Source organism: Crocodylus porosus, unplaced genomic scaffold, assembly GCF_001723895.1.
Source record: "Crocodylus porosus isolate Cpor-Errol unplaced genomic scaffold, CroPor_comp1, whole genome shotgun sequence".
NCBI classification, from domain to species: Eukaryota; Metazoa; Chordata; order Crocodylia; family Crocodylidae; genus Crocodylus; species Crocodylus porosus.
This window is the reverse complement of record NW_017728925.1, coordinates 10021417-10047053: the sequence shown is the minus strand read 5'-3', so window position 1 is coordinate 10047053 and position 25637 is coordinate 10021417. Positions and strand designations below refer to the sequence as shown.

The following is a 25637-nucleotide window of genomic DNA, read 5'->3' as shown; positions in this document are numbered from 1 at the left end:
TGGCCCTCTTTGAGATTAACTAGGCTTGATAGCTGGGAAGGAAGAATAAGTAGTGGTTTCTCCTAAACACCACCAACCAGTGGCCTGAAAATGACGCATCACCCACAGCACAAGATGCAGATCTTTGATTCTCCCTCCCGTACCTTTCTTGCATGAGGAATGAAAGTTAACAGCATGGATGATGTAAATCATCACTGGACATCTGAGCTAACATGTCCCCGTTACAAAAGGGACAGTTCACACCTCTCAGAGCTATAGGTCCAGGCTCTGCAGTTTCATGCAGATGTGTCTGCATAGCTCACAGTTGACTGATATTTGTGAGGTTTTATGTACAATTATAATAGCTGAGACTTATTTAAAAAGTTGAGAGCAGAAATCCTAGAAAATGAAATGGCAGCTCAAGCAAAGGGCCAAAGTACTATGCTTTCAGCTGAATCTGAGCCTGGAACAGGAATACCATTTAGCCTCAGTTACAATGGCAGTTGAGATGCTAGATATTTTCTTGAGCCGCCACTTCCTTTGTTTTTCCCCAAACACACTACTGTTTTCACCTGGGGATATTCCAATGTATGGCCCTGAATTTTATTTTTGTAAAATTACTCTTTCACAAACCCTGAAATAGAAGACTTTCTCATTGTGGAAATTAGAAAAAAAAAGAATGGGTGGAAACATCTTATTAAATATTTCCCTGCATATTTGGGAAATGGCAACAAGGCCCAAGCGTGCTGAATAAGAAACTGAAATGGATCACTTCCTGGTCAGATGAAATGCAAAACACAAAGATCCAAAAACAGAAGGCCAATCAGAAATACAAGAACATAATCTTTCAGATCAGTGATTTCAGGTGTTGATTATTTACAGAGACAGTACTTCACATGTTGGAAGGGATGGCTTCACAGTCAGCGTGCAGTCAGGGCACTGATCATTTTGTGCTTCTCCAGGTTCAAAGACAAGACTTATTCCTACTTCCTCTACTACGAGGTATTCCTGATCATGCAAGAGATCAGCGATCATGAAGATGTGTCGCATCTCAGCTTGTAGGGCTGGATTTGAATTTCGCCTTTTAACTCCACTGGTGAGGCTTTTGCTTGCTGAGACACTGGATACATCCCTCTTATTTTACGCTTGCTGCATAGCCCGCTTTGGCCGCCCACGGACACGGGAGAGAAACTACAAGTCCCATGAAGCTCTGGGCACACCGGAGGCATCAGGACGCCCCCTGGCGGCTGCTCTCGGTCGCTGCGCTTTAAAGCCAGGCAGGAGCGCGGCGGGTAGCGGGGCTCGAGCTGGCAGTCGGGAGCGGTGCTGTGGTCGCAGAGATCCAGGGACCTGGGCTAGGTCGGTGGAGGCGGCGGGCGAGCGAGCCCCACTGGCCGCCGAAGGGTGGGTGGGGACAGCCCCCCATGCGGGCTCGGGGGTCGGTCCCCCCCCAGTAGATCCTTTGCAAAGCAAGCGGGGGAGAAGGAGGCGGTTGCATTGCAAGTCTAGAAGGTGAGAGCCAGGCAGAGCTGCAAGCATGGGGAACCGCGGGATGGAAGACCTCATCCCCCTGGTGAACAAGCTCCAGGATGCCTTTGCAGCCATCGGCCAGAATGCCAACTTGGACCTGCCCCAGATTGCTGTGGTTGGGGGGCAAAGCGCTGGCAAGAGCTCCGTGCTGGAGAATTTTGTGGGAAGGTAAGATTGCAAAGACACGTATGATTTTAGGGGTCGTTCTGGTGCTGGATCCTGATGCGTCTGCATCTTGTGCAAGGCATTACTCAATATGCAGGCAGGGGGAGGAGGGCTGATCTTGCTCCCGTTGACTCGGGGTTTGTGCAGAAGGAGCCCAGTTCCTGCTGCATGCACACACTCTACAGCTAGGATTGCAGTGCAGAGTATAATGCAGAAATCCACAAGCGGTGACACTGTCGCCGTCAGTAGCTCAGGGGTCTCTCTCTGAAGCATATAAATGTGTATGGGTGCGTGTAAGTGTCAAGCTCTAAACTGGTTAGATCTGATTGGCAATGGATCAATGCTGGGCCTCATATTGCTGGGTAGGCTCTCATAGGGTTTGGAGAAGGGGGAGGTGAAAGAGGTTCCCACAGATCCTTCTCTGGAGTGACTAATGCACAAAAGAAGCCATTTGACTGAAGGTGGAGAGGGAGTGGAGAAGGCATGGAGCTGACTGTTGTCCACAGCGCAGGGGATTAAATGGTTTAAATCCTAAATCACTTATTTATTTTTGGGATCTAAAGACAGGGAGGCAGGATTCATGGGAAGAAGAAAGAGCTGGGATAGAAGGATGTCCGCCCCTCTTCACACTGTTGTCAGAGGACAATTGCTGCTGGACACAGAGGGGGAGGCTGACGAGTAGGGGAGGGAGGGCACTGCTTCAAGGAGAGAAGGAATAACATAGATTGGTCTGTACATTCAATACACACTCGTAGAGATGCAGCAAAGCACAAACAAAGGCTCCCTCCGTTATGTAATCTCAGGAGGTAGAAATGTCTGAGGAAAACAGCCACAATCTGTGCATTCTCCTATTTTATCACACCTTGGGGACCCTCAAACCTGTGCCAGAAATGATACAGCTTCGGCATCGTTATTGGTGTTGAATCATCTATGGTGATTCTGGAAAGGGCTGATCAGTGAATACTGCGCATGCAAATACAGAGCTGTCTGCAAAACCCATTTGATACCAAGATAACCTTTCCCTGCTGTCATCTGAGCACATCCTTCATGACTAGATGTCTTATTTGTTACAAGTTTCACCCTGAGGAATCCCACAAGGTGAAATGTGTGCTAGGAAGGCTAGGCTAACACAGCTTGTCCTCTGCTCCTGATTGTGTCTGGCTGGATGCAAGACTTGCCCCCAAAGCTATGCAGCCCTCTAAAGATGGAGGTAGTTGTTAAGAGGCAAAACAACAGTGTCATTTAAGTTTAATTTGATCCTAACCTTCCCCCACCCCCACCCCAGTATCTGTTTCTGTCCTCCATGGTGGATGCCATGTCGGGAGTTGATGAAGAAGATGCAGAAAGGATTGGGCTGTTTGTTCCCCTATAAGCTCTAGGGACTACCATTTTGTGACAAGAAGATTGATGCTTTCCGTTCATGTACCATTCATATTAAATCATCAGCAAATTCAACAAATAGCAGGTGACCAGAGAAGACAAACACAACACCTGGAGATCTTCCTGAGCTTGTCTGTAGCCTGGTTAAGCTATTGTAGCTATTGTGATCATTCTTGCCTATCGGGAACTACCTTCCTCTGTGACCATGATGCAGGTTGTTTGGAACTTTCCTAAGAAGACTGCTATGATAGTGCTGTGTTTTAGACCTCACCCCACACCCCTCCTGCCCCAAATTTGACAGTCTCCCATTTCTTCCCCTTTTGCTGCTCTCTCTTCCCCACACTTGTTGACAGATATCACAGTGCAGAGGCTAAAGACTTGTAAAGCTTTCGTATCATCAAGAGAGCCTGTAATGAGTAGAAATAGCTCCATCTTTGGTACCTAAACAGACCCCATCATAGGGACTTGGACTCGGGCAGCCCTCAGAAGTAAGACTGTTTGTAGGCAGCACAGCTTATTTAAGAGAAGGCATAACTGCTGCTCCCGGGGAAATGAAAACATGGGGATCAGAGTAGTGTTTCATGCAAAATATCTTATAGGCACATGTAAAAGAACAGCTTGGGATTTTCACTTGGTGATTATAAGGGACCTATCTGAAACGTACTGATGATCCCACACTGATTGTTCGTGTGCCTGTGGGCATCACAGCAAGGAAAAGACTCCCCTAAAACGTCAGCTCTTACACTAATACTGCTACTAATTTTATTCCTGCCGTACCTTAGAGCCACAGTCGTTGACCTGGAATCCATTGTGTTAGGAGGCTGTAAAAACACAATAAAGGATCCCTGCCCCCAAAAACTTAATACTCTGATAAAGCTAATTGAGAAGGGAATAAGATCACCAGAACCACTGCTGAATAAAACCCTAGTTAACCTATTGGGTTGTCTGCTTCCATGGCCCCTAACAGCTGACGGTCAAATCTATCGAGTCTTGTCTGAAGGCACTGCTGCAATGGCGTAATTTATAATGCATGACCACTGAGCCAGGAAAGGGCTCTTCTAAGGGACGCTCAGCGTATCCGGGAATGTAATACCTTTCTTTCAGATTTTTGCAAGTATAAGGGGACACTGCCATCCTTGGTGTAACTCCACTATTTTCAGTTGAGAACTGGAGAGTGTAGTTGCCTGATGGAGGGTAATGAACGGATTTCTGTTTTCCAACATTTTCTGATGATCTCTACCCTAGGAGTACTTGTGACCATGCTGTGTCCTATCAGTTGTCTCCATGGTAGCACATTAAGGTGCCATGGCTTTTAGAATAATTGGATGACAAAAGGGTCTGCAACCAGGAACTGATGGGACAAAATGAAAACAAACCATTCATGGGAATAATTGGAGAGAAAATAGAAAATGAATCAAAGGGAGCTGTTGTCTCCTGCTTGATGCCATTCAGTGGCTTGGTGACTTAGGGGCTTGGTAATGGGTATGAAACCTCTCATAACCGAAGTCCCTGTACTCACTATAGAAACACCCTCCCCCCAGCCATATTTGTCCATGACTAACTCCTAATAAAATTTGTCTTTTACCTGGGTGGATTTAAAAACCCCCAAAACAAAACAAAACAAAAAAAAACATGGCAAAGAGCCCAGGGTTTTTTTTCCTCATCAGTGTCTTGCCTTAAATACAGTTCCTTAGCATAATTTTTTTTCTTCTGTGCACACAGGCAAACTGAAATGGTTTGAAAGTATAGTGGGTCCACACACTGCTTTAAACATGGTTATGGCCCCTCTCACCAGCTTTACTTGAGGGGAGGCTAGAAGTGAGACAGGCCCAGGTTCACCATACTCATTTTATACTATGCACTAAACACACAGCTGCTAGGTGGTAAAAAGCCAATTTCGTGGTGGATAGGTACCTCCATAAAAAGTCAAACCCCTGCATGGTGGGAGCTGCCTCAGCACAAAATCTGAGGCACACCTCAGCCATATCTTATCTTCAGAGATGTTTCCTTCAAATCAAGGCTAAGGCACACCAGTATGGCAGAGTAGGGCTGGCTGCACCAGCGTCAGACCCGATCCATAGCGGAAAAAACCTCAGGCTCTCAGACTCCCAATCCAGCTTCTCCCTCTGGCATCAAGATTCAGTGTTTTCTGGATTTGCCAAAGTAGAGGAATTGCTCTGAGGGCAATAAAGGTTATTTCATTTACCATTTAGTTATCAGACAAGAGTTTCTTCTCCTGACTGTAATGATTGACTGGACATTGCTAATTACCCTTCCATTATCACTTATTCTATTGTTAAGAGATTACCCAACAATACAGAGCTTGTATTTACAATAACAGATGTCAGTGTGGCTGCTACATGTGCTTTTCATGCAGAGGAATCAGCATGGTAATTGTGACACCAGATGACAGTGGTAAAATTTCCTAAGGGTGTAAGCTCTGGGACTAGACTAAAGGAAGATGGGTGGCTGACACTTCTATACCTAGACAGTTTTACCTTGAGCCTCTGGGCTTAAAGAAAGCTTAGCCTTGATCATTCTTGAACACTGGCTACTCTTGATGTCCTCAATGTAGCACACACCTCATGGCATTGCCCTCTCCTGTTTTTTACACCTGAGATCACTTTGCTACTTCATTTGGCCTTATAAACACCACCAGCATCAATGAAATGGCTGGGTTGAGTTCACGAAGTGGGGCACATGTTAATTTGGTTTGAGAACGAGTTTCTAGGCTACTTTAATGGAGCTGGCAGTGAAGGCATAGCTGCATGGGCTTTAGAGTATGCTAGCAACTGGAGTTCAGGGCCTGTGTATGTATATACAGGTTGCCAGCACTTGCTAAGACCAGTGCCGCTTCATTTTTGGATGCATTTTCACCCATGACCAATAGATCAAGCTAGTGCATGCCATCGAAGGTCCACCCAAGTTTGGCAGCCCACGGGGCTAGTGTGGTAAAGGCATACCAGCATTCATAGCCAACAGGACACCAGGGAGCCATTTGGCTAGCATGAGATCTGACTGTCTTTGTCTCTGTACTCCAGATAGGATACCTATTGACAGATGTGTCAACCCTAGAGGCATGAACCTAGAGTGAGACTTGGTGAGAATACCTTCCCTACTTTGCCACCATGTCCCATGCACATCCAACAAGCACCTCTTTCTTTTGTTGGATGCGCAGACTTTACACATGGCTGGGACTCGGGAGCTCTTGGATTTTACTCTGGTCCTGATACTTTAATGACGTTGGGGTTGGGGGAGTAATTTAGTAGCTCTGTCCCTTATTTTCCCCACCTGTAATACAGAAATAAATCCTTGCCTACCTCTTAAAGGTGAAGACATGAAACATAATGAGGCAACATAATAGGAAGGGCTCTACCAGCTTGTCACATGAAGCGTTTCCCAGACACTCTCCCAGAAAAGCCAATACTTATAAGCAGAGACCAGGGGTGGGAAAAATCTGGCCCATGGGCTGCATTGGGTCCACAGCAGACTCTGTTTCCCGGCAGCCCCAGCTTCTGGCTGGTCTTCATGGAAACCCCAGGAACGTAGGGGTGTGACGGTATGGGGCTGCAGAACCAGGCTTCCACCCCTGCCTGGCCCCACACTGTCATGCCCCTGCACGGTCAGGCCCCTGCACTCCCTGGGAACTCTGTAGAGACCAGCAAGAGCCCCACAGGGAACAGGGCCAGGGCAGAGCTGCAGTCTGCTGCCTGCATGCCCCTTCAACAAACCCCTTGTTGTCATGTGCCCACACTCCTGGCTGGTCTCTGTGGAGGAGCCAAGAGTTGGGACTGCTGGGAAACGGAGTCCAGCGGCTGGCCAGACCTATCATTTTTGCACACTGTGTAAAAAATAATGGCTCTCTCAGCAGCATTTGCTGGCCTGCCTGTATATCACAGGGTAATCCTAGAAAATGTGGATAGGACAGGACCTTGGGGAAGTCATGTAGTCCAACCCTCTGCTTGAAACAGGACCATCCCCAATTATATCATCCTAGCAAAGGTGGTAACTACCTGCGTCTTTAAAACCTCCAAAGATGGAGAGTCCACAGCCTCTCTGGATAACCTGTTCTAGTGCTTTACTATCTTCCTCATAAGAGAGTTTTTCCTAATATCTAACCTAAACTTCTCTCGCTGCTGTAATGTCACTGCTGGTGCTTTTCTACTTAGATGGTAAGGTGCTGAGACTTCCAGTATCACTTCGTAGGCAAACACTATGGCTCAGATATCCAGAACAGCTAGGAAGCTTGGAAACTCTCACTTGGTAGGTTTTCCTGTGTCTGCTCACTGTAGTGAGAGCTGCTGAGTACTTGGATCAGACTGGGAAGGCCAGATTTTCAGTTAAACTATGTGCAGATGTCAGTATGATTCAGGCCAACTTTAACTTTAGGTATCCAGTGTGCTGTAAAGAGACTTTAGTGTTTATAAGATTCTGACCGTACATATTAAGCCATTTTGTAATGCATGCACATCTGCGAGGTAAGTGAATGATCCCACTCCAGTCTGATGGCTAGAAAGCTAAGGTTTAGGTAGGTGAAATGGCTAGTCTAGGACCACAGAGGATAAAATACTGTGGGAGCCTGGGATTCAAACCCCTGGTTCCCAGTCCCGTGTTCATATCTGCCAGTTAAATCAATTTACATACTATGATCTGTGTTATAACTTTTCTTTAACGTGGCTGTAGATATGCACAATTGTAAGGGTCCCAGTAAGACTCTGCTGTTTTTTATTAACCTGACAAGAAGAATGTACATTTTTCACAAACCACCAAAGTACAATGCAGCGCTAGAGTCCATCTATATGGCATGCCATAAGACAGCAACAAAAAAGAACTTGAGAACTGTACGTGGCTCTTGGCATCAGCCAGTGGGAAGAAAAACATTAGGGGACACAGCTTTGAGCCAAAGCATAAAGGGGAGAAAGAAAAAAGAAAAGTATCTCTGAAAACTTGTATATTCAAGAAGCAACACTTGCTCATGGTTTTTTGACTCTCCAGGTGAAGAAGATGCAGAATCAGGCCCCAAATAAATGTGTATACTGGATATCCTCTCTGCTTCCTGCAGTAACTCACTGTTTGCCAGAGGTCCCTTACCTGCAGGCTCCTTATATATATATTTTTTTCAGCTAAATGCTTTTGGCATGTACCCACACTGTAAAATAATCATTGCTTGAAATAATCATCACCTTCTTTAGCTTTACTAGGAATAAAGGTGTGCTCTTACCACATGTTCACAAACACGGCGGGGGGAGGACATCCAGTGAAAACGAGACAGTTGTAATGTTAACCTGTTGAGATAAACCCTAGAGGTTGGATTGCTCTGCTGACACGCAAGAAAAGTACAAGTGTCTTGTTACTGGGATTTTTACCACTTGTTAGGTACAGCATGTGAGCTAACATGTTGTTAAAAGACAACTTTTTTATTTTTCCTAGTGTGGACACAACATCAGACTTGCACTTCTGTAGTTCACCCGAGGATCTCATAGCCCTTCAAGCATTAATTCAGTCTCTCAATACTCTGCTGTGAGAGGTGCGTTTTCATGCATCTGTCTATATGGTAAACTAAGGCACAGAGTTCCTATGCAATTGGCAAGCGAACCTGGACCAGGATGGAAGTGAGAACTGCTGTGTACCAGCCCTCTGCACTAAACATTAGATTTTCTTTAAAAAAACAAACAAACCCCAAAACAAAAGAAAAAGCATTTAAGTATTCATTGTGTCTTGCATAATTAGGAATAAATGACTGTGATAAGAAGGGAAAGTGTTAAGTGGCTGCTAATTTGAAGTGCTGCTGATCTTAAGACCCACCCTGCGACACCTTTAGATCTCAGTTTTTCAGAAGGACGGAGTAGTCGGAGCTCTATCAGAGTGCAGGGGGGGATCACTGGGTGTATCAGGTTGGGCCTTTAAAAATGAGACCTGCCAAATCAATGGCCCCTTCTAAAAAAAGTTGTTATCAAATAGATAGTAAAAGAAGATTAAAAACCTTAACCCCTCTCTTACCTGGATCCTAATTGATCCTCACCCGCCACACTTGCATTGACTGAAGGCTCAGTCTTGTCTATAGATGTCAGGGGGGCTTTTTGGAGTAGAGGATGCTCTGTGTCTTGCCAGATCAACCCTGGGGAGAGCAAACAGAAGAAACCACCAATTTAGCACACGCAAGTTCATGAATCAAAGAACATCTGGCTCTCACTGTTTTAGCTGCAGGGGTAAAATTTGCTATAGTGCATTAAGCAGGGAATTTATTTGTAGACAAGAGCCAAACCCACATGTGCTCCACCCAAATGAGCTAATGCTAGGCTTTTCCAATCAGTGCACTTAGGTGGCAAAACCACCTGGAGTGGCTAAATGGGGTATAGGTGACATTACTGGGTTGATGCCTGCTGCAAAATGAGCTTCTTTTGGGGTTGCCTCTCCCCCAAGATTAAAAATAACTTGCCAGCATGCACAATAAATCCTCTGCCATGAGGAGACCTGGGTTGAACAGAATGTTTTAAAATATCTCTGGATGTAATCCTTTCCTTTCCTTTGCTTTCAGACTCACAGCATAGTGATGTGAGGCACAGCACGACTGACCGGGGGGCGGGGGGCAGATCTATAACCAGATCTGTAAGACTGAAGCAAACTCTAGTTTGTTTATGGGGCACATTGGGAAATGTAGTCTTCGTGACGGGACAAGATTTAGCCTCATAGTTCAACAGCATCCCCTCAGATCTCCAAGCTGTATTTACGCATCCCAGTTTGCAGAAGAGCTCAGACTGAGGGGGATGCCACCTCTAATTAAGGAGATGGGAAGCGGGGTCCCGTGGTGAGAGTACAGGCCTGGATAGCTGGAGGCCCAGTTTCTATTCTTGGCTCTGCTGTTGATTTCTTGTGTGACTTAATTTCTCTGCACTTTCCTTCCAATCTGCAGAAGGGAAGAATACCACTATTTATTTCATAGGTGCGATGCAATACTCTGTTATACCATACAGAGACTTAACCTACTAATGGAAGTACTTTGAGTACATGAAACAGATGGTATTAAAGAAGTGTTGGCAGTGAAAAGAAAACAGATTTTTCCATTATTAAATAGATAAACCCAACCTCTGCAGGACTAATGCAATGATATGCATCTTACAACGCTTTCGCATGAAGGAGCTGCATTCTTAGTTACTGAAGTGACTTGCCAGGAGGCTAGAGCCATCCATGCAATTCACATTCACCAGCTGGTGTCAGAAGAAATTTCCCCCACCCCCAGGACAATACTATGCAATTAGGTGTATTATCAAGTGAGTATCAAGCATTGGCCATTGTCAGAGTTTGGAAACTGGATTTGATGGATCTGTATCTGTTATGACATAGCAAGAAGCAGACTACCAGGCGACTCATGTTTGGCTTTCGCATTTTTTTAAATCTTTTCTTATACAGAGCCACACAGAGAAATGCAGAAAAGTGTACAGATTGTAAGCTGTTTAGGGCAGAGATTGTTTAGGTTTTTCTCTCTGTATATCCAGTGCTTAGCCAAATGACCTGACAGATGATGCCGAAACATTTGATAATCGTGAAAGAGAAGCATTAGTCAAGACCATGTTGGAAGAGCATCTTCTGGCACGGATCTCATTAAATTGATGTGGTGAGGAAAGCAGAGGCCTCAATACTGTACCTAAATAAAAAGCCCCTCCTTGCTTGTTGGTTATGTGGCTTTATGCATAGGGAAGTGAACTGCTGTGGCAGACCAACCCAGTATGTCATTGCATTTAGAGTCACTGGAGTAGTGGGTGTGTGTGTGAGAGAGAGGCCCTGCTTCTGATGGCTCCAAATACCTCTCTGTCTCTCTCCTTCAGTCTTTTTAATCTTGTCTATGGCATTTCTAATGTGGCCATCACTGTTATTGATGCACTAATTTGCATGTTCCTTATTTTGCATTTTAAAATGGATTCTAGTTAGTCACAACTGGTATTTTTACTCATAGCTTATTAACTACAAATCCTGGAGTAGTGGTGAAGTATGGCTGGAGATAACACTCGGGCATATTACTTATTTGCTCATCCTCTTGGAACATGTTAAAATAACCGCACAGTGACCTTAAAATCACGTTAAGGATTTGACTTAAATGCTCTATAGTCAAGATCTCCAGAATGCTTAGTTATCCACTGTACTACTATATAGCACTTGTAACCTTCAAAGGATTTTCCAAATATTTATTCCTAGATAATGAGTGATGACATAAAGAAGTAATTGTCTTAATCCCCATTATGGAGATGCAAAAACTGAGGCACAGAAGTTACGTGACATGCCGAGGGCCCCACCATCCAGGGGTGTCAGGCTTGTTTTGGCTCCTTGTCTAGCACTTAACATTACTTGATCAAGACCTCCTCTTACCTAAGGAGACCCTGAAGAGATGCTACACAAGGCGCACATCTACACAAGAGGTCTACGGAAGAGTGGACTAACTGATTCCGCAGTAAATGTCTCAATGTCCACACGTGCAGGGCTATTAGGCTGGAGTAAACTAATAAACTCTGCAGCAGGGTAGTACTTGTACTATCCTCCTGCAGAGTTGTCTTTTTTTTATTGTTGTTATTATTATTCTGCAGCAGCACACATGTAGATGCTAATGGGGTTGGCTGGGGCATGAGCATTCTTCAGTATGGGAGATACCTTCTGGTGAGTCCTGCATTGGAGCATCCTCATTCCCCACCCGGCCCCTCTGCAGCCCACTGAGCCACTTTGGAGCAGCCCCAGGCTGGGAGGCTTACTCCCGGGGCCCCCTGCAAGCTGGGGCTGCTCCAGCCCAGTTCAACATGTGATCCCAGGCACACATGTAAACATGGTGCCCAGGAGCAATAAGCTCTGATGCAATAAGCACTGGAGTTTATTGCATTGCATTAATATGCATGTGTAGATGCACCCAAGATCTCCTAAGGTTCTGGGTTTGGAAACCCTTGCTACACCCAGGAATAAGAGTAGATGAATTTCAACCTACTGAGGCACAGTGCAATCAGATGTGCTAGCTCTCTCAATGCAACTTCCTGCTGACCAGGAACAGCGTTATTGACTTTTGTGGTTTTATTGCTACTCTTATGATTTGGTTCTTTTCCTTAAAACCCCAGATGCAGGAATCAGGTTTGTGGGAATGAATCTCAGGATTCATATTTAAAAAGTCAAGTTTCTAACTTACAGGATTGCCCAAGAAAGCTTGAAGATGTGATGCTCCCCACCAGCTGCTCCGGCACCATGAAACAGAGAGCCACAAATGTGTTGTAACAGCAGCACTGCTAATTGCAAGCATTCAGAAATCATGTGTCATGGCCCAACATAATGAGGTTGACTTTAAAATCATCATTTGACCATCACGACAAGCATTGCATTTTGCAGGATAAGACTTGGGATAAACCCAACTCCTTTCCATATGTGACTTAGACAGAAATTGAACTCGGGTCTCTGGGGTGAAAATTGCTGTTCTAAATAATCCCCAGCACTAACTTCCTTTAACTCCTGCTTTCCCATTTCTTATGGGGCTCAGTCATAATTTGCTTGTGATGAACAGAGAAGGCTTAATGGCTTTGTGGGTACTGCTGCTGAACGTGTGCAGGAGGAATGGCCAGGGTCCTGTTAATTATTCCTGTGCAATCATTTTATACCAATAAAACTGAACCTTTGATACAGGATCACAGGGGTGTGTGGGCAGGATATGGTTCCTCTGGAAAAAGGACATAACGGATACTAAGCTGATTCTACCATGGCTCTTAGCCAAAGGACCAGGCAGTTTTGCTGAAGCATTACATAAACTATAAATTGAACTGAAGTCACGTTTCAGAGCAGACTTTCTGCCTTAGCTGTATGAAAAGACATTTTCTCTAAACATCAACAGGCAGAAATCCACAGAGACGCTGAGTATTCACTTCTCAACATCTGCAAACATTTTTGTTTTTTTACAGCCAAGCTAATCTGTTCATGAGAGCGCTAGAAAGGCTACTATTCTGCCTTCCTTAAGTTTGGGGGGTGGGGGAGGTCGGGGTGGGGAGGGGGGCGTCATGCTGATATTTAACATTTAGGAGGAGGGAAGACCATAAAAGCAAAATGTTGAAGCCCTTATCCCATCATTACTCTGGGTGACCGGTTTTGCCTATGTAAAGGCTGAATATACTCTTCAGAATTTAGCCCTAAATTTTGGGAATGTAAATTCACAAGAAAAGCATTCTGAACTAAGCCTTGTCCCCATCCACACCAAGCAGAGGGCTTTATAATGGTAAAGAAGCAGTTGTTCTTTTCATTTCCCCTGCTCTCTCTAAAAGAGAACAATTCTACATTGGCAGAACAATGCTCTTGATGTTTTAATAGATCTGTCTTTCATGGGCCTTATTCTGAACTCAGCTGCATGTATATTTATACTGATATAGCTCCAGTGATTTGCTTGGAAATACTCCTGAGTTACACCGGTGTATGTGAGGTGGGGGACAGGCCCTCTGATTCTCATATATACACATGTAAGGTTGCCTCTCTGGCTGCTGTGATCTCTTTGATAATCTCTGGCTATTTCTTAAGCTGATTGTGCTTTTACTTTTAATAGAAATGTTCCTATGTATAGCTGGGAATTGCCTGGGCATAGTGGGAGCCTTGAGAGAACTGTCGCAGTGGGGTTGTTGCCAGAAGGAAGGAAGGGGAGTGGGACATGCTGAAATGGAGAACGGGCACCGTGGATCTCTGGAGTGGTACAGGACATATGTCACTGCAGAGCTGTTGATGCCGTCTCAACGCCAAAACCCAGGTTACCTCCTTATGGATGTCAGAAGAGATCCTAGTAGGATTTTTCCTTCCTCTAGACCAGAGATCAGCAGTTTACAGCTTGCGGGCCTGTGGAGCCATTGGATCTGGCCCATGGATGGGGGGGGATTTGCTTGAATTCAGCAGTTGGGAGCCTTGGCTGTAGGCACACTTCCCACACTGCCATGGAGGCAGGTGACTGCAGCAGCTGAGTCCTAGTACCTACCTGCCTGTAACCCGTGATAGGTCATTTTGGCCTGCAGCTGGGAAAGGTGAGCTAGCCCTGCTCTAGGCTATATTACTTGGATTTTGCGTGATCTGGTATTTTTGCTTCTAGGGATTATTCAAAGAGGGTGTATGTGTGCACGTGCTTACCTGATGTTGACTCGCTGATGCTGTGAATATTCGTCAGAGGAGGAGGGATCCCCTGGATTAATCTTCTTTGGCTTTCATTTTCTTAGGGCAACTGCTTGCGAGTGCCTCAGACTGAAGAAGCCTCATTTCGGACACATTCAGGTCTTGAACTAGGCACCTGGAAGTGGAAGCACAGCCAAGTCAGAGGACACTTGTAACAAAGGGTTTGAGAAGGGAGAGTCAGGGCAAGGAAATGGTTACGTGAACATGTCTGGTTACTTAGAGCTAAGGGACGAGAGTGAGGAGAAGGGAAATCCAGGGTTTGTCTGCTACCTGCTTGTCCAAGTCAGAGCTACTAGCATGCAACTTTTCTGATGGGCTCCAGCTTTGCCCTTGAAGTATCATCTGGAGTTAGGGAAGAGAAGACTCCCCTCCGTTCATTCAAAATGGGTCTTGGTCTGGACCCAGAAGCGTTGTCTTTTTCCAGGCTGAAAACATCCCTCTGGCCTGTCACTCCTGTGAGTGTTGCTCCTTCCTGCAGTTTTCTGAAGCTGGAGACGGGACTGTCCTATTTTTAAGCTCTGCATAATGCCTGCGGTTCTAAGCGGACTGGAAGTGTTAGTGCCTGAGCGGCTGTTTCTCAGGGGCCAGGAGAGCAGAGTCCCTGATGTGACGTGTTTCTCAGGCAGCATGATCCTAATTATATCTGAAACTGCAGAGGTGCAATGTCTAGTATAGAGCCTGGCCTCACTCCTGCATCTTCCTCCAAGCATGCAATACCCTCTTAATGTCTTTGAGCCCTTTGCAAAATGCAGGCATTGTGGAGAACCTCCCTCACCCTACAGCACCTCTGTCACATCTGCACAATCTGTAATAATGCGTATAACCCTGGGGATCTACCTTACCATCCACAACACCTTTCACCTCTGTATGCCTGTGCCAATGAAAACACAGACACTGGAGAAGCTGCCTATTTATAACAGTTCTGTCCAGCCTGTGATAGTGCATATGTAATCCATCCTGCCGTCTTCCATTATGTAGCAAACCATCCACCCCTGGAAGGAATGCCTCAACCCTCAGTGCTCTCTCCACGCTGCCATCTGTGATCACAGGATGTACCAGACAAGAGGTTGCAGTGATGGAATAGCCCCTGAACTACATCTGGGTTTCCTTTAGTCTCGTCTCAGTAAACACTGGAGCTCTGGAACCCCTAATGTCTTTAACCAAAGTGCCTATACCAAAGGTAGCTGCCATTTATCTGTTATCTCCAGAGGCTCACCTCTGCGCAGCCTGATGATGCATATGGCCATGGGAGAGTCTTCTGTTATTTCAGAGTGCCCTTTCGTTTAGTTTGGTGGTCTTCAACATTTTTAGGCTCTAGGTCCCCCTGGATAGACTCAGGGCCCCTCAGGAAAATGTCCTCTCTTAGTTTTCACTTGCTGTTTTTTTGACCACAGGAAAATAATAGAACAATTCTTCTGTTGCAAAGCACTTGGGAAGACCACAACAGGTCAGAATGGTTTTAATGTTATGAATTCCTATTTGAAATCTGGATTTATCTTGTGAATTGTGTGCCCACCAAACTGTGCTAACACAGAAAGGATCTCTAGGTACCCTTGGTTGCTGTGGCACCCTAGCTGAGAACCAGTGGTGTAGTGTCTTGTGTATCTGGACTCTGTCTTTATTTCAGAGTCAGGTTAGGACATGGAACAAAGCATTAGGCTGATGCCAACTTCAGTCTTAGCACTGCATTGCGGTGGTTGTAGTTTTCAGAGTAACTGGTTGTTCCTGTTATTTTGGTGCACTGCACAGGTGATGCTGGGAGGGCTGCAGGGCCACCCTCTGCCATGGCAAAGCTACCTTTAGCAGCAGGTCGGTTCCAGTTCCCCTTGGTTCTGTGGGGTCTGCTTGGAGCAAGTGCTCCTGCAGCGTTGTTAGCAGTCAGGATCAGTGTCAGGAGGGGGTGGGCAAAGAACCTGAGTCCTGTGTCTCTGAAGGTTGGCTCATCTCACTCTTGTCACTTGGTTTGCAGTCATTTGATGCCCCAGGGTGTATCTGGGGCTTGATAGTGTCCTCCTACTGGAAGGAGGCTTTTGGAAAGCTGCAGGTGTGTTCTAGGAAGGACATCTTGCAGAAAATTAAAGCAGACAGTGGAATGAGATGCAAGCGGAGTGGCGTTTCTAAGCAGAAAGGAGGGCAGGGGTTGTGTCCACACGCACGCACACACGCATCTCATTGCTCAGAAATATTCAGCAAGAAACACACGCCTTTATCATTTTTGTTTCTGCTAAGCAGGTGAGAAATTGGCATCGCTGCAGACTGGCAGGGTCCGTTTTGTCTTTTCATGGAGTGGAACATATGCATCTGCTAGGTCAGGGTTTTCTGCAGTTTGAGAAGCCCCTGCCAAGCACCAGAACTGCACTTGTCATCTTGGCAGCCCCGGTGTCATTACCCTGAGGCATCCAGAGTCCCTGCATAGAGCCAGCCCTGCGTCCCCCACTTGCTGGGAGGCCCAGTATTCCTCCTTCACAGTGGGCATTACATTCTCCATTACCATGAAATTCACACTGCCTGCGCCACCCTGCGTGCATTGGGTTTTATAGCACCCTGAAGTTAGTAGTGTGCCGTATGCCCTTTACCTCAAACGTGCCCAGGCAACTAACTAGAACCAGGGCACCATCTACTGTCACCTTGCAGATCCAAGGGAGCTGAACAACAACAGCACTGCAGTCCTTATTCTCCAAAGGCTCCCCCAGTGCTGCAGCCTACCGTCAATGTGCCATATGCTATAATAGGCAGTGACTTTTGGGGATTAAGCACTGCTTTGTAGGCTGTACCATTCTGTACGCTGCCCTCATCAGAAATAATGCAGAGGCTTTAAATAGGGAAATGTCTCTTCAGCCCTCATCTGTAAAATGCAGAGGAAGGTAATCAGGACACATGCAGATGGCCAGTGGGTGGAAGCAATCCTTATGGGTGTGCTCTTTCCTACCTGTACTTTACATTGCCCTTTTTCAGGGCTAACCCATCTGCAGTAAAGTAGCAGAGGGATCCTGTGGGTAAATCCAACCCTGAGAACAGAGGAAGGGGGGAGGATACTCATGGTTAATCCCATCTGTCGCAGCAGGGAGCTCGGCTGAGATTGATATAGTCAGTAGGGACAATGAATTGTGTGTGTCTGGAGCCCGCCTAAAACAAACTCTGGACGCTCAGCCATGGAGCCATGGCTGCTGCTTCAGAGTCGGACAGCACCTTGGGCCTGATGGCAGCTGCACAGGGTGCAAGTAATGCACAAGCAGCAAAAAATGACCTGTTTCCATGGCAACTGCTGCTTTCCACCATGTTACAGGGAAGTAAGAAGGAAATTGCTGCCCCCACTTCTCCTCCCCGGCCTGGTTCTGGCTCCTGGATTGGTTTGGTTGCTACACTCTAATGGAAGGAAGGCGGGTGATCCCTTCCCAGGCTGCTGTTTTGATAGGAAAGTACCCCCAGCCCATTGCTAAAGATGATTGCACTGGGGATCAATCTGTTCCTGTCTCAAGCTTCCCCCAGTGGAGATCTCGTACAGCACTGTGGTCATGCACTATGGTTTCCAGTATCACAGCCCCGAGTGGCACTTAGTGGTTAACAGGGTTAATTCTGTGCTTGTCACTATCTGGAGGGAAGGCCTGAGTTAGCATGCAGGCAGCTGGGATAGCATATCCTGCTCTGGCCTGCAATCCCTCAATTAGGAGGATGACTAAAGTGGTGAGCAGAGCTGGGACTGGGCACCGGATCCTCTGCCAGCCAGCGCTGGGAATCAAACATGATCCCAGGGTTATAATCAAGCCCTGTGAGATGGCATGCTGTTTGTTACTTTTCATAATGCCCCAGCCACTGAAGTCCTATGATTAGGTGAGAATCTTGGATTTGACTTAAAAAGACAGTTTCTAGCTCTCCTGGTTGCGGAGAACAGATAAAAACCGTGCACATGAGCACCTAGTAAGAGGCCAGAAACAAAAAGGCGGAGAGAGAACCCATTAACTATTGTTGTGGCTTTCTTGAGTTTCCTAATCCACCCCCAGGCTTTCTAACATGTGGGGGCTGTGACCTGCAGGTCCCATGGAGTGTGCCAAGGGTCCTGTAGGAGGGTCTAGTGCAGGTGGTCCAAGGTTCTCCGTAGAGCACAGATTCTTTTGGCTGATGGTAGCTCCTCTCTTGCATCTTCGCAGGATGCTTGTCCGTTCAGGACGGAGACCGCCCAGAAGTGGGAAGGTCTGTTTCTAATTAGCAGGAGAAAGTGGGGTGTGAAGAAAGACTAATGGCACTGCCTGGAGACCCAGGTTAAAGCAATGATAGAGAGACCAGCCCCTCTGACTAGAGCAAGCAGCTAGAAAATCACCTCCCTGGCTAGTCTATAAGGTGCACCTCTACCCTGCCTTCTCTCTGCCTTGTGTTAATGGCTTGGGGTTTTGCCTCTTGGCCCTGAGGCTAGGCTGGGTGTCTGTTCTCATCAACATGGTGTTTCTCAAGGGTTTGATGGATTTACACCCCCTCCCCTCTGTTGTTCTTTGTCACTATTCTTGTTTTTCCTCCCTGGTTCTTTTGTAATCTCCGCAGCCAGCCACAACAGCCTGACTTGCTGCCTTTGCATGCTGCTTTCCTCTTATTTTCAGTGATTAGCCATTCATTTTTCTCATGGAACTACAAAAAAGAAAAGCTGAAGAGAATGTATCCCAGCACTCGCCACATCCTGCCCACTAATGCTGCCCCCAGCACACTTGTGGGATCTAACTTGAATCACTCGGAGCAGAGAGATTCCCTTCATGGTGTCTTTCTCTTGCCCCGTTGTGCATGGGGACTGTAGCACATACGTAGTTGCGCGGGGCCAGTTAGGGACAGAATGGCAGCCTCCTGTCAGCACTCCCTACCTCCTGCTGTGAGTCCCTTAGTAGCTGGACTACTAAGGTTTAGCGCTATACAGGGATGTGCCAGTGGAATACAGGGGAATGACTGCAGCATCTCTGCGTTCTTCCCAGGCCTACAAAAAAAAATAAAAAGGGTGGGGGGGAAAGCACCTTGAGACTAGGGCCAGCTTGTGCTGGCAGCTATATTGCTACAAAGCCACTGAGTTACTGGCTTCAGTAGAATTACTCAAGATTTACAGCAATGTGATTCATTTCCATATAATCCACAGGGCAAATTCATTCCTGTGTCAGTTCAACTCCTTATGCAGATTAACAAGTGTGGTGGCTGCAGGGGGTACTGAGTGACTGGGACTACTGTCTTCCCTTTGGGCTGCCCTGAAATATCTCCTGCACTACGAGGTTGCGGAGAAGATGGCCCAGAGGGGATAGAGCATGGGGAATTGCCATCAGTCCTGCACCGATCTGTTTGGTGCAGAGGGTCTATAGAGCAACTATGAATCTAGCCCAACGGGTCTGATTCTTCATGCCGTGGATGAGAATCAGGAGTGATCCGCTGAAGCCAAAGGAGTTAGACCAGTGTAAAATTAATGTAAGGGAAGAAAATCAAGCCAAGGCATTTATACCAGCATTAGTACTAGAAAGCTTGGCTCCTGATCCCAGTAGTTTGGGAAACTTTAGCAGAGGTACAGACAGGAAAGAGACAGTGAGACACAAAGGAGAGGTGGAAAGAGAGAGGGTGATAAAGAGAGGAAATGACTGCAAAGGCTCTTGGGAGCTGGTCTGCGCAGCTGGAGATAAACCTCAGTTGAGAGGAGCAGGATTTAGTACGTTGGGAAGAGACAAGGTGGGAGGTGCAGAGCTGGAGAGGAGGGTGAGCAGCTCCTACACAAATATGTTCATGCAAAATCTCTCCGTGCGGTTTGCCTTTTGCTAGGATCGTTCTGTCTCTCTAAAGCCACCGCGCAGGCTGCGTTCTGAACTCGGCCACTGCGGCTGAGACACCGAGTGTTGAGGGAATGCTGCTACTACGTAGTCACGTGATTATTATTATTTTTTGTATTATGCTTAGGCTTATTGCTGGGGCACACCCTTCTCTCTGCTGGTCTGCCCCCTCATAGCCTGTGCTTCCCTTAAACAAATCATTGTGGTTGACTTTGGTGTCTGATCAGGCTAGAATGAAAGTTGGGAGGAAGAAATTGCTAAGTAAAGATGCCATGTAGACAATCTATAGTAAGGTGTAACTGCCTTCATGTTTCGTGAGTCGAAGCGGATCAGGTACAGGCCACCCAGCCAGCGTAAGGAGCTGGACTGTTGTGGTACAGGACAATAACTCGGACATTCGTGTTGAACTAGTTTGGGTAGAAGATGACAGCCTGAGAACCCCAGAAGGCAGAGCAGAGTGCCTCTCTGCATCTATCCTTCCCAGCCAGTGTTGCGTTTGGGCTCTCCGCAGGGGCTGCCAGCAGAGGTATTATGTAGGCCAGTTGTAGAGGTGAATTTTGTTCTGTGGACATTTGGTGACTGGAACTGGACTGTGGTCACCAACTCGCATCATGTAGGCTGGCAAATAACCACTGCAGACCTGGAGTAGCTTTGAAGAGACCAAGTTTGCAGAGCTTTCTATCACATCAGCAAAGCAATGTGGAATGCAGATGTAGTTATTACTTCCACTTTTGAAGCTGCACATTTATGCATTTGTAATAAGATGGGAGTGTTTTTGGGTCTGTATTTACCTTGGTTTGATAGGTGCACTTTTTGAAGATGAAATATTCATGATTTATGTGGGGGGCCCACAGAGAGAGAGGCATGAGAAAAGAAGAACGCTAAAACACAAATATCCTGCTCACTGCAACAGTGGGAAGAGGAAGGAAGCATAAAATTTGGGAGAAGGTCAATTTTGGAGATGGGTCTGGGGCTAGGTTTTCACAGCAAAAAGCTATGCGCTTTTTAGTTTTCTCACTAGTGGAGACAAAGCACAGGTAGAGTTTACTGTGGTGTACCCGACAGAGGTTAAAGGCAACAGTGCCTTATTCTCACTAGGGTTTTATGCAGAGAGTGATCTGAAGTCAGCTCTCTTAAAGCAAACCCATGCTATTTAGGAATAAAGACATGTTAGTAAAGGGTTGACCTGGCATTACTGGCATGCCAAGCAGGCAGAGGACTGGAACAGAAACAAAAAGGCCATTACAGGAAGGAGCAAAAAGGTGCAAATGCAGTGGCTCGTCTCTGAATTAATAGACTTCTTCTCGCCCTTTAGGGGGTGAATCCTGCACATAAGACTCTCTGAGGCTTTGGTGCATGGGTAGAAGTCAGTCAGTCTGACCTGTCCTACTCTAGCACCATTGCAGCAGTGCAAAGCAGCTATAATTGGACCAGGTGCCTAAGAAGGAATTCCCCGTGTCAGAAGAGGAACAAACCAGGTGTAATATGTCTGTGCCAGCTCTGCTGTCCCTGGTGCAGAGTGTTCTTGGGAGAATGAGTGCCTGTGGGCTCTGGCTGTCAGGCTGCCAGAACCACTCCACACAGCAATGCCCATATCTGAACAATAGTGTTTTACCCCCTACTCTGTACTGCTGTAAATGGGACTCAAGGTGCAAGGCAGTGGAAAGTCTCACTGTGTCTCATTTTGTTTGCACTGTCCCGTGTATATTCTGACATTCATGAATTATGGTCTCTGACGATTTTGAATGTCTATTTGCACAATTGTATTCTGAAATAATGAATCATTGTATATAATAATGTTACCAGTGTCACAGAATATGCGGTACTTTTAAACAGAGATAAAGATCTATTGTCTCCAGTTGTGGGGCCAGTACCATATTCCACACATAAGAAGTGGTGTTTATAATAAGCACTTATGGATTTGCCCTCCATTCACCACAAGACAAGATTAATTCAGAGCATGGCAGTGCATGGAGCTCTCAGACAAATGAGACGTGGCCACTGACCTGAACTTCTTGAAGCATAATGATGACACTCATTGAAATTGAATATGACTTCTCATGACTTAGGAAGTCCCATGTGAATAAGGGTCCCTAAGATGAGACAAATCATGGTGAGGAGAGGATGAACATCGGGGGCAGGGATGTGGAAGGACAAAGGTAACAACCAGTAGAGCAAGTGGGATGCTCTGGCTCATAATACACCTGTGAGAGAGGTGAGGGTTTACGGGCCTTCCGATGGAGGGGCTTAAAAGGTGAAGGATGGAGCTAGGAAAGGGATCTCTTCCTATGGAGATGCATACAAGAAGGTGTAGGGTGAGAGCGAAGGAAAGAAACAAAAGGAGAAAAATTGTCCCCAACTAACTTCCCAGCCTGCTTACCCAAGGTTGCAGCTGGGCAAAATCTGGCCCGGGGGCCGGATGCAGCTTGCCAGGCCATTCTAGCTGGCCTGTGGATCCCCCCAAAAATTAAGAAAATGGATATTTATCTGCCCCTGGCTGTCTGTCATGTGGCCCTCAATGGCTTCCCAAAACTCAGTAAGCGGCCCTCGTCCCGAAATAATTGCCTGCCCCTGCCCTAGGTAGAGGAACAAACGCTTGCCTGCCCTGTGTAGGCTGGCTGGTGACACTGGTGTAGGTTGGCAGGGCACACCAGCTGAGGGGCCCAATGGACACATCATCCAAAGAACTGAAGAAGGATGGGCACGCTGGTGACCCAGAGGACAAGGCACCACATGGGCAAAAGCGGGAGGGCAGGAAATGAAGCAGCAGAGAGGAGGTGGGCAAAAGGGGGATGGAAGAGTAGAAATAAGGGCAGAGCAGGATGAGCAGAGGGAGAGCATGGGAAGAAATGAAAGAAGACCTGTGTGGCAGAGGCAAGCACGGGGCAGCAACAAGTAGCAGAAACTTGGTTCAACAGCAGAGGCAGGTGAGCAGCAAACCTCGGCTAGAGCACTTCATTCAGGAATTGCTGAGTGAAGCCCTTTGCTCCTGGCTCAGCCAGAGTGCCTGTTTTTGAAAGATATCTGGTCCTGGTGCATAGCTGTCAAATACTGCCAAATCGCCCACTTCCTTAGGTAAGTTGCTTCAGTGCTGAATAACCCCGAGTGCTAAAACTGTGCTGTACAGAATTACAATTCTATGGCTTAGCTACGTCCCATGTGTCACCCTCTGCATTTTGCAGACCCTTGCCAGAGAGCAACGCTGCTTTTTAGAATCCTTGCATTATGGGAATAGAGTAGAGATTATGAAACTCTTCGAGCTGTTAATAAATGATGCTCTGTATTAATGAGAAACATCTGCTGCCACTCAATCTAAGTATCAGAAAAATCAGAGGTTTAAGGAATCAATATTGCTAGGTTGGACTGGGCTTCTTGTTACTCTCTTAAACTGAGTTAAAATGGAGCATTCTCGATCAGATTTCCATGTTGTGATGTCTATAGGTGGTAGATGATCAGTCGCATGGCTCAGCCACCTGTACCCCAGGTAGTTCTGTGCGTGAAAGCCCTGGCATATCTGGATCAGATATTAAAATCGTGAACTCTTCAGGTTAAGGAAGGTTTTTCTTCTGTGTCTATACAGCACCTAGCACAATGGGGTCCTGGTTTATCATTATTGCTGGTAGGCCCTATTAGCAACACCAAACAACAACAATAATGGACACCTCTGTTCTTCATATGATCTGTCAGACTCCAAATAGCTTCAGTATCACAAGATTCGTGCTGTTGTTTTATATATAATACAGATCAGGGATATCTGTTTCCTGGGTATTGCCTTTATCTGCAGGTGGTAAATGAGAAAAGACAATAGCAGCAAACTGACCAGAGGGAGCAGCGTGTCAGTTCTGTCTTCCCAAGCATATTTATCTGTTTTATAAACTTCAGCTTGGGTCATTTAACTGATTCTTTGCCCTTCTTTAGCGTGTTTAATCCAAGCATCTCAAAACTTGAAAGCATCGCACCCATATGATGCAGTGCTGCTGTATTGGAGACTATGAGCTGACCCAAATATTGAAGTAATTTTCATCTCAAAAGTCATTATGCCTCACAAATTCTCCAGGAGAATGGGAGATATTATCAAAGACATTGTGATTTTGTCGTGGTCGGAGAATGTAAATGGTGAGACATGTTCTGCTCTTAACTGCCAGCAACTTGCAGGGTGATTCTAGTCAAGGTAGTTAACATTTCTCTACCTCAGTTTCTCCTCGATAAAATTAGGGTGGCAATAAAGCTACCACTATAAACACAATTTTATATTCTTGGATAAAAGAAGATACAGGATTAGGTTTAGCTGCAGAGAATATAATTGTTTTAGAGTATTTTCAAAGGCCGCAAAGCAAATCCAAAACAGAACAGGGAGCAGAATCCAGGAGTCCTGCTTGCCCATCCTGTGCGCTGCCCAGTAGTCCGTGATCTTCTTGTGCAAACAGTTCATTGAAAGTTGGGCGTTTGCTGTGCAGAATACGCAGCTCGGGAACACTGAGATCCTCTCTGGTGGAGAAGGTGTTTCTGTGATCTCATGTCACAGGCCAAACAGCCAAACAAAAAGAAAACCCATGTCTGAATGTTGGTCCCAGAAAAAGAGGCCTCTGTTGGGGGAGTTGTTTTTATTTCAACCTACCCTACAGAGAGAACAGCAAAATATAGTTGCGGCCTCACCAGAGGATTTGGATACTCTTCTTTACAAATGTCCCCTAAATCGCAGCAGAGCAGAAGAGTTGCAACGAAGTCCAAGGAAGCAGGTTCACTTGCTCATACTTCCCAGGACAGCCTACCTCCTAGATCTCTTCTTAGCTAGCATATACACTGTTCTGTTTCCTACCACTTCTTGCCAGAAGTGACGACTGTTATCTCTGATGAACCACATTTCCCAGAGAAACTGTTTAACATTGACACTTCAAAATACTGAAACAAGAGAATTCCAGCTCATCTTCCTTATGGGATGCTAGTCGCTTTCCTTACAGTGAGGGTCAGAAACAGGGTGCATTTTAATAAAGGCCAAAATACTTCCTGGAGGCCACTTTCTCTCCATTACAGACAGGATTTCTCAGCCCCGTGGCAAACTTGGAACTGGGTAGTACGTACTGGTCTCAGAATAGTTATCTTCAGAAGCCTCGAGAGACCTCTGCATCCATATAAAAATAATGAGCTTCTAAATGTAGGCAGGGCCTATACACTATGAAATACTTTCCATTGTTATTAGAAAAGAAACATGCATCTCTGCCAGGTCCCTCTTTTTCAATGAGGCTTTCTGATGCAATAGATCCTCTGAAAAAAGGGACCTGTACTATTGGTTCAGCACTCTGCTGCATTCACTTCGGTGCTGTTCCTTTAGAGAGTACTTGAATCCAGTGGCAGGGTCAGAAGAACACAGGCAGAGCTATTGCAGAAGTTGTATCAGTTACCGTGACACTTAATCCTGATGTTAGAGTCACCAAGCCTTTGCTTAGCACAGCTGAATTTGCACAAAATTAGATCAGCAAATCAATCTGCTTCTAGCAGGAACTAGGGGCTCAGCCTGAGTATGTGGCTCTTCTCTTCAAGGCTTGTCATTCCTTTTGTACTCTCTTGGTATCAGCACTAAAAGGCACCTTCTTACAGGGCACATCATTAATGGGCTGTAGGTACTGTGCA

At 46.1% G+C, this 25637-nt stretch overlaps 1 protein-coding gene across 16 annotated transcripts in view; it reads left to right on the top strand.

Moving 5' to 3' along the window:
- The first annotated feature begins 1249 nt into the window (after positions 1-1249).
- The window catches only part of DNM1 (dynamin 1), a 102087-nt gene continuing 77699 nt past the window's right edge, over positions 1250-25637 (top strand). For 12 of the 16 annotated variants that reach the window (XR_002102175.1, XR_002102174.1, XR_002102173.1 and 9 more), the window contains exon 1: positions 1251-1677. Coding sequence is in view for 12 of the 16 variants with exons in the window: in XM_019540713.1 (XP_019396258.1) it covers positions 1517-1677 (161 nt within the window). In the remaining 4 variants the exon portion in view is untranslated. Of the gene's footprint in view, positions 1678-25637 lie in introns of all 16 variants that reach the window. The other 4 variants (XM_019540716.1, XM_019540718.1, XM_019540711.1 and 1 more) reach the window with 1 other exon arrangement.